At 43.1% G+C, this 14,080-nt stretch overlaps 1 protein-coding gene across 1 annotated transcript in view; it reads left to right on the top strand.

Moving 5' to 3' along the window:
• Positions 1-14,080, top strand: part of BOD1L1 (biorientation of chromosomes in cell division 1 like 1) — a 53,417-nt gene that overhangs the window by 27,291 nt on the left and 12,046 nt on the right. Inside the window, exons 12-19 of the mRNA XM_077750391.1 lie at positions 1,556-1,620; positions 2,739-2,823; positions 6,358-6,401; positions 8,553-8,613; positions 10,106-10,176; positions 10,794-10,866; positions 12,078-12,157; positions 13,757-13,841. Coding sequence (XP_077606517.1) covers positions 1,556-1,620; positions 2,739-2,823; positions 6,358-6,401; positions 8,553-8,613; positions 10,106-10,176; positions 10,794-10,866; positions 12,078-12,157; positions 13,757-13,841 — 564 coding nt within the window. The remainder of the gene's footprint in view (positions 1-1,555; positions 1,621-2,738; positions 2,824-6,357; positions 6,402-8,552; positions 8,614-10,105; positions 10,177-10,793; positions 10,867-12,077; positions 12,158-13,756; positions 13,842-14,080) is intronic.

Raw genomic sequence — 14,080 nt, 5'->3', positions numbered from 1 at the left:
TTCACTATGCCATTCAGCTGGGGACAGTGTCAGCTACAACTGAGCTGGGCTTCAGAGATGCGAAGGTAAGTCGTCAAAATGGGGAGTAGCTGTGAATCCAGCCTTGTGTTTTAAGTAGGCAGTGACACTCTGACCGCAGGTGCTTAGACGCTGTGAGAACTCAAAGGGACATTGTGGGCTGCACTTGAGGGAATCAGGGACGTTGCCCTGTTTTCTACTCTGTATAAATTGTAGTGTCCTGGACTTTTTTTTTTTTTTAAATATTTTTTAATTTATTTCTAGGAGAAAGAGAGAGACAGCGTGAGCAGGGGAGGGTCAGAGAGAGAGGGAGACACAGACTCTGAAGCAGGCTCCAGGCTCTGAGCTGGCAGTCAGCACAGAGCCCGATGCGGGGCTTGAACCCACGAACCGCGAGATCATGAGCGAAAGTCGGACGCTTAACCGTCTAAGCCACCCAGGCGCCCCAGTGTCCTGGACTTTTAAACTGGAACAGCCCATAGATGTCATCAAACACAGCCTCAGGAAACTGAGGCCAATACATCGAGTCCCACTCATTACAGGGACTTGAGATATGGGGCATTAAGAAGTGTTCAGAGGTCTAAATAAGGAACTTGACATTTTTCCATTGCATTTAGCGTGGGTAAATGGAGTGTTCTGCAGATTTTTATGTGGTAACCATTGCTACCATCTGTTACTCCTTTCTCCCCTCTTTTGTTTCCCAGAAGGAGCAAAAATAGAAGAGGTTAGGGGCACCTGGGTGGCTCAGTCAGTTGAGTGTCTGACTTGGGCTCAGGTCATCTCATGGTTTATAGGTTCAAGCCCCGTGTCGGGCTCTGTGCTGACAGTTCGGAGCCTGGAGCTGCTTCGGATTCTGTGTCACCCTCTCTCTGTCTCTGTCAAAAATGAGTAAGCGTTAAAAAAAAAAAAATTGAAGAGGTCTCAGCAAGGAAAAGCCCTCAGCCTCTTAGAGAAAGGAAGGGTTTTCTTTGGAGACTTCTGTGGGTGGGAAGGAACCGGAGGCCATAGTCACAGAGGGACAAGTGCGAGAGAAAGGCAGGGTCACCACAGGGATAGGATTGAGTCTCCACCAGAGAAAACGCCATTTTCTTGTCTGCCTCACAGTCTTCTAACTTCACTTTCGACTCTACTGTGTCAGGGTGAAGCCAGCAAAGTGAGTCTGTCCATAAACATTTTCTTTGTTGAGAATACATCTCAGTGGCCCGGAAAATTTTCTTTTAGGCCCAAACTTGATACAGAACACTGTAGAAAAATATTTGGAAACATCATGTCTCCAGAAATAATCCTTTGTTATTCTTGCTGGGCAGCCATCTTAACAGCAAGAAACAGTTTCACCCCCAAACTTCGTAAACCACTCCTGCCTTTCGCCCAAGATTGTTCGTACATATTCCTTTTATTGTTTTCTCCTGACAGCAAAATAAAACAGCAGGTGAAGGTGTCACGGCAGGTTAGGGACCAGTATTTGGTTACCTTTTGATTCATCATGGTTTTTTGCAAGCAAATTCTTAAATTGGCCTAATGGTTTGAATTTCTTCAGGCAATGAAGAGTCTCCATCGAGTGTTTTGGGAGGACAGGCACCAAAAGGCAACTTGAAAACCGAGGTAAGGGGGCGCCTGGGTGGCTCAGTCAGTTGAGTGTCCGACTCAGCTCAGGTCATGATCTCGCGGTTCGTGGGTTCGAGCCCCGCGTTGGGCTCTGTGCTGACAGCTAGCTCAGAGCCTGGAGCCTGCTTCAGATTCTGTGTCTCCCTCTCTCTCTTACCCTCCTCTGCTCATGCTGCCTCTCTCTCTCTCAGAAATAAATTAAAAACAAAAAAACCCACTAAAACGAAACCCAAGGTATGGGTGATAGTTCAGTTACCCTGAGCTGTAAACGGTGTAACTACCGTGTCACCACCCTTAGACGTGTGCGTCCTAATAGCATTACCCGACTCCCATTCCCACTGTACTTTGGACGCTTACACGCTGTTATTGTCATATCCTGTGCAAAGAAAGCTAATAATCCAGATGCATGGTGCCACCATCATGAGTTCCACGTCCTCAAGCCAGACACTGGGAGTCACCCGCAGTCTCTGTGTGTCCCCCTACATTTCATCCATTGCCAGTTCTTACCCGTCCCATTTCCAAGATATAACTGGAATCTCCACGCCCCCTCTCCAGTCTGATCTCGCGGCCCCCTGCAGGTGTGTGAGACAAGGTAGCAGTAAACACGGGAACTATGCACAGCGCAGAGGAGACTCAGCTTACCAGCAGGGGCAATGGGGACACAGACAGGAGGGCTTGCAAAGAAGACATTTGAGTGGTTTACAAGTAGAGTAGAGGTTTGCCAGAGGGGAGAGAAATGGAAAAGAGCCTTGCAGGCAAAGAAGTGTGTTCTGGACATGGATCAAGAGGGCAGTTTTGAGTCCCAGGCCCCACAGTGGTGCAGAAACGCAGACCTGACGAAGGAAGGGACATGATCAGGGAGGGTCTTGGGTGTCCTATTAAGGTGGGGTTTTACTTTTAAAGCGATGGGACAGCCATTGATGGATGAAATAATGAGATGACATTGATCTTTGTATTTCAAGTTTGGCATGTATCCATTCAGTTCTGCACAGACTTGAAGGTTGTCTTTTATGTTGTTACAAGATGCAAGTTGTTTTCATTATCTTGAGGTTAGTCTTGCCCTCTTGTCAAAACCTCAGTTAACTTACTTTTTTATGGTGCTTTGGAATTTTTAGACATTTGTACCATCCGAGGAAGAGAAAAAGCATGAAATCCCAGCAGCACCAGAAAGTCTGTGTGGGAAAGAGCCAAGTGGATCAGGTAAGCTCCTTTTAGTGGTTGTCCACGTTACTGTTTTCCTGGTCTGCAGTTTTACTCTCTGCTGCAGCTTAAAATCAATAGCTGATTCATAATAACAAAACACTGACAGGCTCGATGAATTTTCCTCTCACTTTTAAAAATAGGTTGGAGAGAATTCTTTCCTATTTCATTTTTAGCCTATACTCTTCCTCATCAGTTGTCGGTTTCACGTAACATGATTGTTTAAATCTCTCATTACCTAGTAAGTGTGCGAGAAGGCCAATTGCTTTGGAGCAAACTCTTGCTCTTTCCGTAGAACGTGGCTCCATGCACCTTGCTGCCATGGAAGAAGCCATCACAGCCCCTTGCCAAAACTCAGTCTGCAGCCCTGCATCCATTCAAAGCTCTGCTTGTTTGCCCTTGGACTCTGGCTGGGCCCCAGCGAGCGCTTGGGGCAGCAGCTCCCAAACTCTGGTCTCAGGACCCCTTTACACAGCTAAAAACTATTGAGGATCCCAGAGAACTTGTGTTAAGTGAATTGTCCCTGTTGGCATTTTTCAAATAAGACACTAAAACTGAATTAATATCATTAACTCACTGTAGGTTAAGCATAAGTAACATTTTTTTCATGAAAAATAACAAATTTTCCAAAACAACAAAATGCAGTAAGAAAAGTGATGTTTCTTTGCATTTTTGCAAGTCTGGCTTAACAGAAAGAAAGCAGTTGGCTACTCGAGGCTATTTCTTTATTCAGTATATTGTTAATGTTGTCTTGGTTGAAGTGTGTGAAGAAAACCCAGCATTCACACTTAAATGGTTGGATTTTAATAGCCTTTTCAGATAGTCCTGGGATAGAAAATAGAAATAGAAAACTCCATTGTGGCCTCATGAATTTAGAAAGTGAATAACATCTTAGCATGTTGACAGTAGTTTGGGCCTTGTGGGCCCCGTGATGGAAGATCCCAAGAGTCCTAGGGGTCCTTGGACCACACTTTGAGAATCACTGGGTCAGGGAAATAGAAATGAGAATTGCGACAATGGACAATTATTTCTGGTGTGTATTATAATCATTATTGTATCATCTCTTCTGACCTGCACATCATCTAAGGAAAAAGATACTAGGAACTTGAGAGTATGTGACCAAAATTAAGTCAGTTCTTTTTTGTTTGTTTTTAAATGTTGAGATGTCCATATAAGCTGCGTGGAACAGTCAAGGCGATTGTGGTTGCAAGTAACAGAAAGCCCTCCCAACGTTTATAGGGAATGTACTCACTCACTGTCTGAGGCAGTTCAGCTGTTAGGACAGAATTCCGTAGACTGGGTGCTGAAGCAACAAATACTTATTTTTCATGGTTCTGGAGGCTGAAGCTCCAAATTCAGGGTGCCATCGTGGTCAGGTTCTTGGAAAGGGCTCTCTTTCTAGTTATGATCTCACATGTATGCATGCAGAGAAAACGATCTCCTACCTCTTCTGCTCTCCATAAGGTCACCAATACCATCATATTGGTGACTAGAGTTTCAATATATGAATTGGGGGGGTGGGGGGTGGGACTCAAACATCCAGTCCACAGCATTCAGAAAACTGCAAAACTCAGGCAGAGCATGATCCAAGAGCATGATGCATCCCCAAGGACCCATCTTGTAAAGACCCAATTTCTTACCCTTCCCTCAACCCCCAACAGAGGTCATAGCTTTCTCATTTGTGAGCCTCTACAGAAATATCTTTGTCCTGTCATTCCCGGCCGAAATCTTGAGACTTACTCTGATTTCAGCTTCGGTACCTTTGTCCACCCTAAACTAGTTACTAACTATGACCAGATGCATGTGATTTGATGGTTGACTCGAATGGAATCAAGTGCTCTATTCCTGGGGTGAGAGTCAAGTTGGTGTCTCTGGAAACACACAGTATCCCAGACCACAGTCTGAGTTCTTGGAGAAGGGGCTAGGAGAGCAGCTATTATATTTACCGTGATGACCTTGGCTCTTTAAATTACTCCCCCAACAAACGTGAGTAAGCGGGGTTCCTTGTGAGTACCAGGGAAATGGAGGTGGAAAATGTGCTTCCTGTGCTCAGGGAGTTTGCAAAAGTAACTGCCATTGAGGGAGGTTCTCTGTGTCAGCGAGATACATGCATGACCGATGGGGCTGGCTCTGCTGGGGGCCTGGGGAGGGCCTGGGTTTAAGCTAAACCAGTGTCTCTTTCCCCCTTTAATTATAGAAAGTCAGACACATAGAAGTGCATAGTAAAGCTTCCCACGTTTCATGATACCCACCTTAAATACAATTCTGTATTTAAACAAAAATGAAATCATAGTACTTAGAGTGTTCTGTAATTTCTTTTTTTCTTTTTAACTTGGTGTTAGCATATACAGATTGACCTCATTTGTTTTAACAGCTGAAAAGTAGTCTGTAACGCATTTTCCCATTTGTTAGAGCTTTAGTGGTCTCCAGTTTTTATGGTTTTTACTATTATAAATAAAGTTGCAATGAACTTTAATATGCATGTCGTTCTGTGTTTCCCTCAAGTATTTCCATGAAAGAGAATTGAAGGGTCAGGGAATATATAAAGTTTAAATTTCCATAAACGCTTGTCATTCCCCCTAATTTGGAGCCAAATATCAAAGGATGAGCAGGTACGCATTAGGTGGGCAAGGCAAAGAGGAGGCCGGTGTGTGTGGATCCTCACTCAGGACTGTCCAGGGTGGTCAGGACAGGGACCCTCCAAGCAAAACCATCTGAAGGGACAGTCCCCAGAGTATGGGATCTCAAGAGCCTTCTAAGCAGCAGGATCAAACAGTCCTCGGGAATCACCCCAAGACCTGAGAAGCCATTCATGCTGAAGTGTTACAAAACCGATGACATGTTAAGAACAATGACTCATTTATCCAAAACCTAGATGCATTAGCTAAAATTTGTCTGTATGTGTTAGACTACAGATAATGAACATCCCCTTGTTAATTGTCAAGAAGGTAACGTTTTTGGATTCTGAAGTCTTTTGTTCCCTCAGTATAATTCCAGATGACTTCCCTGTGTTTAGGTACGATTCAGTAAGAGGTCTACTTACGTAAAAGGAAGTTGTTTAAAAGAAAAATGTGTGTTCTGTCATTGTTGAGTAGAAACAGTAGACGTTGTACTTCAAGTTTCCAGAGAATATAAATAGACCATTGCTGTTTGAAGGGATAGAATCTAACTTTTCCCTTGATGACATGATTTTTAAATGAACCTATGTCACTTCGCAGCTCAACAGTTAAGCAGAGGTCTCCCTTTCTTCTAAGCTTCAGATAGATCACCAACATAGTTAAATAGTTGCAGTGACTTAATGGACCGCTGCCATTATTAGAAAAATGCAGGCAACAATAGTTTCTGTTTTTCTGGTATAATGGCAGACACGAATTATAGAAAGCAATGGGTCGGAATCTTACAGTTCGCAAGTTCATAGTTCATAGGCCACTTAGCGACACAGCCCTACTTTACCTTAAGAAATTCTGTATTTGTTTCTCTGTGGTTCAGAAACCATATTCGGTTTCCTTATTTCTCATTTTTGTTTTTGAACAGCCCAACTGCAGGGAGAGCCTTTCTTGGTGAATCAGTCACTTAATGTAAGTCACCATCAGGGTTCGGGTTTTGTTGCGGGGTTCGGTGTTCGCACAAATGGATAGGGGTGTCTCGCAGGAGGGTTGCCTGGTGCACTGTTTAGGAGACAGGAGGCTGCTTGTGGTGTGCCCTTGGCTTGAGAGTGTCACACCGCGACGCCCAGGCCAGCGTTCAGCTGTGTCCGCTGATGTTGTAAAATTGAGTTGCATCCCTCAGAAGGAAAGGGCTGCTCTGAATTCAGCAGTACCGGATACTAGTGACTCCTTAGACCAGCGTCTTGAAGCATTTAAGGAAGCAGAAGAAGGCCTCAATACCTCAGACTAGGAGACTCACCTGGCAATTACTAATGAAATCTTTCAAAGAACATGAACTTTATATTTTTTTATGACTTGTAGCGAGTTTGATCACTGGATTGCAGCCTCTGAAATTATCCCGGTGCTGTAGACAAAACTGTTTGAAAACCAAAGGTCATTTTATGTTTTTGGAAAAGCTTTTTGGAAGGTACTAAACTATAATTGCCACGCATACATAGTCTTTCACAGCCTTGGCTGTCATAATCCCTTTTGTGCTGGAAAGAAATTTTATGTCCTCCTTAACGTACAAGGGACCCGATATCTCACCAGGAGAGAACATTTTGTAAAATGCTTGCAAGTCGCAAACAGACACATTCTTTCCAGTGCCCCAATGAACTAGCGGAGCTCTGCACCAACAGATATCAGAGGGCTATCTTCACCCCTTTGAAACATCCTGTATTGTAGCTAGAAACGCCTACACAATCAGCTGAGTGAGAAGGAAGAGAAAAACCCACTTGGTTTGGTTCAGATTTTTCCTCCAAAAAGATTCCTACTGTGGAGGCCTCCACCTGGCCTCGTTTCCCTGAGGGCCCCCAGCAGCTGCCTTTCCCCAGTCAGGGCATCACTGTCCTTTCCAAATATTCATGAAATTCTGTAGCTAGGATTTAGAATGTTGTAGGATATTCTGAGACTTCCCTCAGTTAAAAAACAAAAGCACAGTTGACAAGCTTTCTCAGAGAGAGGGGCCCCTGGGTGGCTCAGTCAGTTAAGCAGCCTCCTTGAGCTCAAGTCATGATCTCACAGTTCGTGGGTTTGAACCTTGCGTCGGCCTGTGTGCTGACAGCTCAGAGCCTGGAGCCTGCTTCAGATTCTGTGTCTCCCTCTCTCTCTGCCCCTCCCCTGCTTACACTGTGTCTCCCTCTCAAAAAATGAATAAATGTTTAAAAAAATTAAATAAGAAAAAAAGATTTGCCAGAGAGAGATGATGACAGAATGACAGATTCCTTCAGCATTTTTTTTTTTAATTTTTTTTTTAACGTTTTATTTATTTCTAGGAGAGAGAGAGAGACAGCGTGAGCAGGGGAGGGTCAGAGAGAGAGGGAGTCACAGACTGAAACAGGCTCCAGGCTCCGAGCTGGCAGTCAGCACAGAGCCTGACGCGGGGCTCGAACCCATGATCCGCGAGATCATGACCTAAGCGAAAGTCGGACGCTTAACCGACTAAGCCACCCAGGCACCCCAGAATCCTTCAGCATTTTTAAATAAAGAGAAAAAAAAATCGTGAGGGTCCATCGGATGGGAAGAGAATTCATAGAATTCAGAATAGTTTTCTTCTTACACTTTTACCATAACCATTTTAAAAACAAGGAGAGGGGCGCCTGGGTGGCTTAGTCGGTTAAGCGTCCGACTTTCGCTTAGGTCATGGTCTCGCGGTTCGTGGGTTCGAGCCCCGCGTCGGGCTCTGTGCTGACTGCCAGCTCAGAGCCTGGAGCCTGTTTCAGTCTGTGACTCCCTCTCTCTCTGACCCTCCCCTGCTCACGCTGTCTCTCTCTCTCTCTCCTAGCAATAAATAAAAAAAACATTAAAAAAAAAATAATAAAAAATAAAAACAAGGAGAGTAAACACAGTGGGATGATAATTTGTTAAGTCAAAACTACAAAAGCACTGTGCCCTTAGGCCTCTGGGTGAAATTTATTTTTTAAACTTTTTCTTTCCTGGGTGAAATTTGAGCAGGTATTCTAGTCCATTTCATCATTCCTACAAATGGCCAGATTATGTCCATTGCCCTCCTTACTTGTTTTTTTCTGCCTTTAAGACTCTGGTGAGATTATCCGTAAATAAGCTTTTCTATGCTATGTTTAGGTCAAAAATTCAGGCTCCAGAACAAATGAAGAAATTGATGGCAAATCTCCTAACAAAGAAGGTAAGTTAATGAATTTCATACTGTTGATGTTAATATTGATTGTGGTTACCATTTGTCGGGGCCTCCTGTCTGTCAGGCCCTATGCTAATGACTTCACAAATTTGCTCTTAAGCCATGTCATTTGGTTAGTGTTAGCAGCATCACTTCAGTAGCTGACGAAACTGAGGCTTGGAGAGGTCCAGGGCTTGTCCAAGGCCCTCTAGCTGATAAGTGAGTGGTTCCTTACTGTAAATGGCTACTAGAACTTTGCCAGGAACCTGAGAATGGTCTTAATACAGTCGGAATACAAACTGCATAGTCCCCCGTCGTTTGTACTGTAGGAAAAGTTCTAAGTACTCATGCTAAGTACTTATGCTAAGTACCTGTGTTTACTTTGGACCAGCAGTCCCAGTTTGTTAAGTCAGGGATGTCCCGTCTATGTGGCTGTTCCCCCAGCAGTCAGGCCTCACTCCCTGAAACCCATGGAGGCTGCCAATTCCAGAGGGACAATTCTCTCAAACAGAACGTAGAATTTCGTTGATGTCTACCGTGGATACCCTACTGCAAGAATGGGGAAAGAGGTCTTCTTATAATACATTATACCACGTTTCAAACCAAAGTAAAGCAGTGATAATTCTATATACTCCAATACTCATCACCTGTTTCTGTTTTATCTTAAAATTTGGCATATTTGCTCCATTGGCTTGTAAAAAAAATGTTACAGAGAGAATTGAAATCACGTTGTATGCCTCCCTGATCCCACTCTCTCTCTGCCAACTACTCCAAAAGGAACCATTCTTCTACAGTCAGTGCATGTATTTCCACAGAAAATATGTAGCGTGACGGTGCATACATGGAGGAACTGACCCGCCTTATTTGGAGACCATTCATTCGGCATTACATTCTGAAATCTCGTGTTGACGAGTGTAACTCCAGTTACTTGATTTCAGGCGCTGTTCAGTGTCCCACCACCTTCATTCGGTTTTGCTTTTGTTGGTGGACATTGGGTTTTTACAACTTGCCCAGTTATGAAGAGTGCAGCCGTGTGTGGTCCGGTGCCTGTTTCCCGACGCATAGTCGTGTGGCTGTGACTGGGGTGTGCAGTTGCTGAGGGCTGGGCGCCTCTTCACACTGTGCCAGACTGTCCCCAGGTAGTTCCATTGATAGCCCCACATCTTCTCCCGTACTTAGTATTATCAGACTCGGAAACGTTGGCCAGTCAGAGGACTGTGAAACAAGGACTGGTTTTCCTTGGATGCGTCTTCACAGTGTGTTGCTCCGTGAGCTGGAGGACTATGGCTCTACTCTGTGCAGAGTCCAGTGACCCTCATCCTTTCACGAACCCATTTACTCACATTCACAAATGGAAATCACAGAGCTTACCTGACATATTGCCATGAGGACCCGTCACGAGGATTTATAAAGTGTCCTTCCCTCTGCCATGCATGCCCCTCAAATAAGTATCGGAATGAATAGTAGTTAACCTTTTCTCTTTTTTGTGTTTATAAATCAGAGATATCCAATGGCAGAAAAGACAGCACAGAAGCCTTACGAGATCACAATGTTGAAGCAAATCCTAAAGAGGTGAGTTTTGCTAAGAAAATCCAGTGTTTCATGGTTTGTACGTAGTGTTTTCACCGGTGCACAGAGAAGGCTTTACTTCTTTGTATGTGTTAAAAATTAAATGAATCTCCGTATCCCTTTTATCTGTTAATGCTCTACTGTTATGTAGGTAATTATTGGGATGTGCCCACATTGTACAGTCAGGAAGGTTAAGTGTTATTTCATACCCTGCCTTTCCTTAGCTTTTTGCTGGGCAACTGAGAGGAGAAGAACCCTACCAATTAATTTATGGCATGCCATTGATTTTAAGACATAGCTGGACTTCGGAGATGGTAAAAGGAGAAATACTTATTTAAAAACATATTTTAGAATTGTTAAAATACAGTATCTAATCAGAAACAGATTTAGGTGTTTTGTATAGATTTACATTCAAATCCAAAAAAAAAAAAAAAAAAGACTGAGGCTCATAGCTCATAAAATAAGTCTCATCCAAATCTAGATGCCAAAAATGTTATTCTAGATTTTTTTTTTAATTGGATGAAAATTTATTTCAACAGCTAGAAGCTAATATGTGCTATCATTTCAGTAGATTTGGTTCCACATTGTATTGCCTTTAATACAGTCATTCTTAATTCCAGGCTGAAGAGGAAGAAAGGCAGATGCCTAAAAGAAAAAGAAAGAAGCATTACCCCTCTTCAGAAGATGAACTGGGTATTTAGAATATATATGTTCCTCTTTTAGACATCTTTGAAGATCATATTATTTTTACATCCAAAATATTGTGCAAGCATCCTAGGAAATTTTGAGGGTAATAATTACTTACTTTACAACTCTTGAGTCCAGTTTGTGTCCTGACTGGCTTGGCGCCTCCAGGGTTTTTCTGGACTTGATCCAGAAACTACATTCGTACCTACAGAAGACCCAGCCGCTGGGACTCACACAAACCCAGGGTCCCTCCGTAACGTGTGTCTGGACCCTGCCAGGGGCCACAGGTTCCTTATTTTATATCATAAACAGATGCCCCACAGCGCTAGTGAAGTGTATCAGTGAAGCTAAATGTAGTAGCCCTTCTGTGCGTCATACTGTTGACCATCCCATGGTCTATAACAGTGCCATCCAATAGAACTCGTCACAGTGGTGGAAATACTCTGGGTTTGTTTTGTCTGGTAGCCACGAGCCACATGTGGCTATTGAGCAATGCGATGCCATCAGCATGAACGAAAGACCGGATTTATAATTTCATTCCATTTTAATTTAAATTCCAACAGCCACGTGTACCTAATGGCTGCCATATTGGATAGTACAGAGACTTTGACACCTGATAGAAAATAGAAATGCAATACATGCTTATTAAATAATAGGTGAGAAAGAATGGATAAATGCTTCCCTCTTTGGTTAGGAGCATGAAATTATTTTTTAATTCTTGAGTTCATATTTTAGGCTCCATTCATGTTATTTCATACACGTTCATAATAACTGTGTAGGTTAGGCATTATCACCATTTTGTAAATGTAGAAATTAAGGTTTGATGAGATTATGATTTTATTCCCACCAAGTAAATCTGATTCCCAAGCCCATGGTCTTAATCCCTAAGCTATACCTCCTAGGTAGTAACTCATTCGGGATGTTAAAGTATCTCTGGAAACTCCATATGCCCTAGGCCCTTTCCATGGAACCTACTGCTTTATTGGGGTCATCTGAGCATTTGTGGATTTTTTATATTTCACTTTTTTGGTTTTGCCAGGGCCACCATCAGCGTTCACTGCTCAAGTCACATGACATAAATACATTTAGAGTAACTTTTGGCTTCAGTATATCACAAGACTAAAAAAGAAGTCTTAAACTGTCTTAAAATAGAACTATGCATTTCATTTTTCATTTAGCTTTTATTCCTTTGTGATTCTGTCCAAACTGATTTACAGATGAAAATCCAGATGTCCTAGATTCCAGAATAGAAGCAGCACACAGGCAGTGTTCTGAAACTGAGCCACAAGATACAAAGGTATTTTTCCCACATATTAATTTTCAGTTTTGGGGGTAACCTAATTACATCACTGTGAGTACTTAGGATATTCTTTTTCATCATCATATCCTTTTTACTTTCTGTATCTGTAATAGTCGCTTTATCGTAAAAGGTATATTTTTTAGAAATCTGCAGAAAACCCAAAATATCATTTTAAGCTGTAAGCGTATTAATATCACAGTTTATATATGACCATTACTTAGGTTTCCGTTCAGTCATCTTCACTGACTTCAGGTTTCTAGGCGTTTTCTTCCAAAGTGTCACATGCTACAGATGAGCTTGCACCAAAACCGTGAAATACAGCGATATGTGTTATTTTAAAATGTAAATATTCTGCCATTTACTGTACTTCCTGGCCTTGAAATAGAAGTCGTCCAAGGACCGACCTCACCCACTGCCTTTTGTTCACATGGTCATATTCTCACCTTAGGACTCAGGGAGGCAGCTCCCACATTTGAATTTCTGCCCCTGCTCTCCAGGCCCCGTTTGAGCATCTCCTGGCAGATACCTCTTCTCAGGCACGTGTCCGTGTCTGCGACTCAGCACTACTCATTGCCTCTTCCACACTAGCTCCATCTCCCTATTCCCTCTTTTCCTCACTTATTTTTTCCACCTTGTACCAGAAGTATTTAAGTCCGCTTCTGTCAGTACATGCACTCGAATTCTAGCTTAGTAAAACAGGTTCAGAGTCTCCCTTTTCTGCCAGTGACCGATGAACTAAATAAAAAGTGGTGCAGAATTTTAACAACCAAAGAGGGAGTCGCGTAATGTCATGAATTTCAGTTGGTCATGGTGAAGGAAAGAAAGGGGATTTGAACCCCACCCCTCCCCCTGCCCTGTCCAGAAGAATCCTGAGACCATACACTTGGATTGGGAGAGGTGCAGCTTGAAGGGGTATCTTTTTGTTTTCCCTTCAATTTCATGTGAGGTTTTCAATGTTTAAGTCAAATATACCAACCATTTTCACTAAAAACTCCTGTACAGATAATATTTTCAACATTGTAAGATGGATTTCTAATTTTACATTTTATGTGTTTTTGTTTGGGTACTATGTTAGTGTTGCACTATGACATTTCAGTGTTTCTTGCTCAAAACTTTTTTGCCCCTAAGGGTGAATGACTCATGCGTTGTGAGATCATTGCTCTAAATCAGCCCAGCTGGATCCCCCAAATTCTCTCAGGCGCTTTCCTATTTATCCTTCCCCACCCCACCGTCTCCTCCTTCGCCTCCCAACAAAGAAAAAGAAATCTGTTGCAAATTCCTATCAGTTCTTCTTTGGAGTTTCTCTCAAAAAGACGAAATCCAGGATGAGGGAGGAAGAGTGATTTCTGTTTTGGCATGGGGGATAGAATGGCCTTGTTGCTGTAGAGTCGAGTTTTATCTCCCGATTCTGCCTTTGGAATTTGTATCTTTTTGTATAGCCTCGCTAGCAGCAAAAACAGTTACTTTTTAAACATTCTGCAACAAACTTCTAAAAAAACTCCTAGGAGATATTTTTTGAAATAGAAAGGAAAACCCGTGGGAAGGACAAGAGGAGGCAGGGTGAAGAAGCCTCTTACTTGTTCAACTTCTCCATAGGAGGGGAACGCAGCGGATCCAGAAGAATTCTCTAAAATGAGTTCTAAGACAGCCAGCACTGCCTCCCGGGCCATGGACGAGAAAGGTGAGTAACACAGGGACTTAGATAAATTCTCGTGAGACGAGACTAACCCTTCCGAGCGTCAGCGTCTCCGTCCCCAGGCGTCGCGGGCCGACGCTGCAGCTGGCTCGTCTGTCCTTCCCGGAGAACACAGTGCGCCGGGGCTTCACAGCCACAGGGCTTGGGAATCGTTTTGAATTTGGGTCTTAACTCTACCCGAAGTCTGCTCCTCAGTTAGCCAGACTCCGGCGTGTTAACTTGGG

This window comes from Crocuta crocuta, unplaced genomic scaffold (assembly GCF_008692635.1).
Source record: "Crocuta crocuta isolate KB4526 unplaced genomic scaffold, BGI_CrCroc_1.0 scaffold179, whole genome shotgun sequence".
NCBI lineage: Eukaryota > Metazoa > Chordata > Mammalia > Carnivora > Hyaenidae > Crocuta > Crocuta crocuta.
The sequence above is the reverse complement of the archived record's forward strand: the minus strand, read 5'-3'. Positions and strand labels throughout refer to the sequence as shown.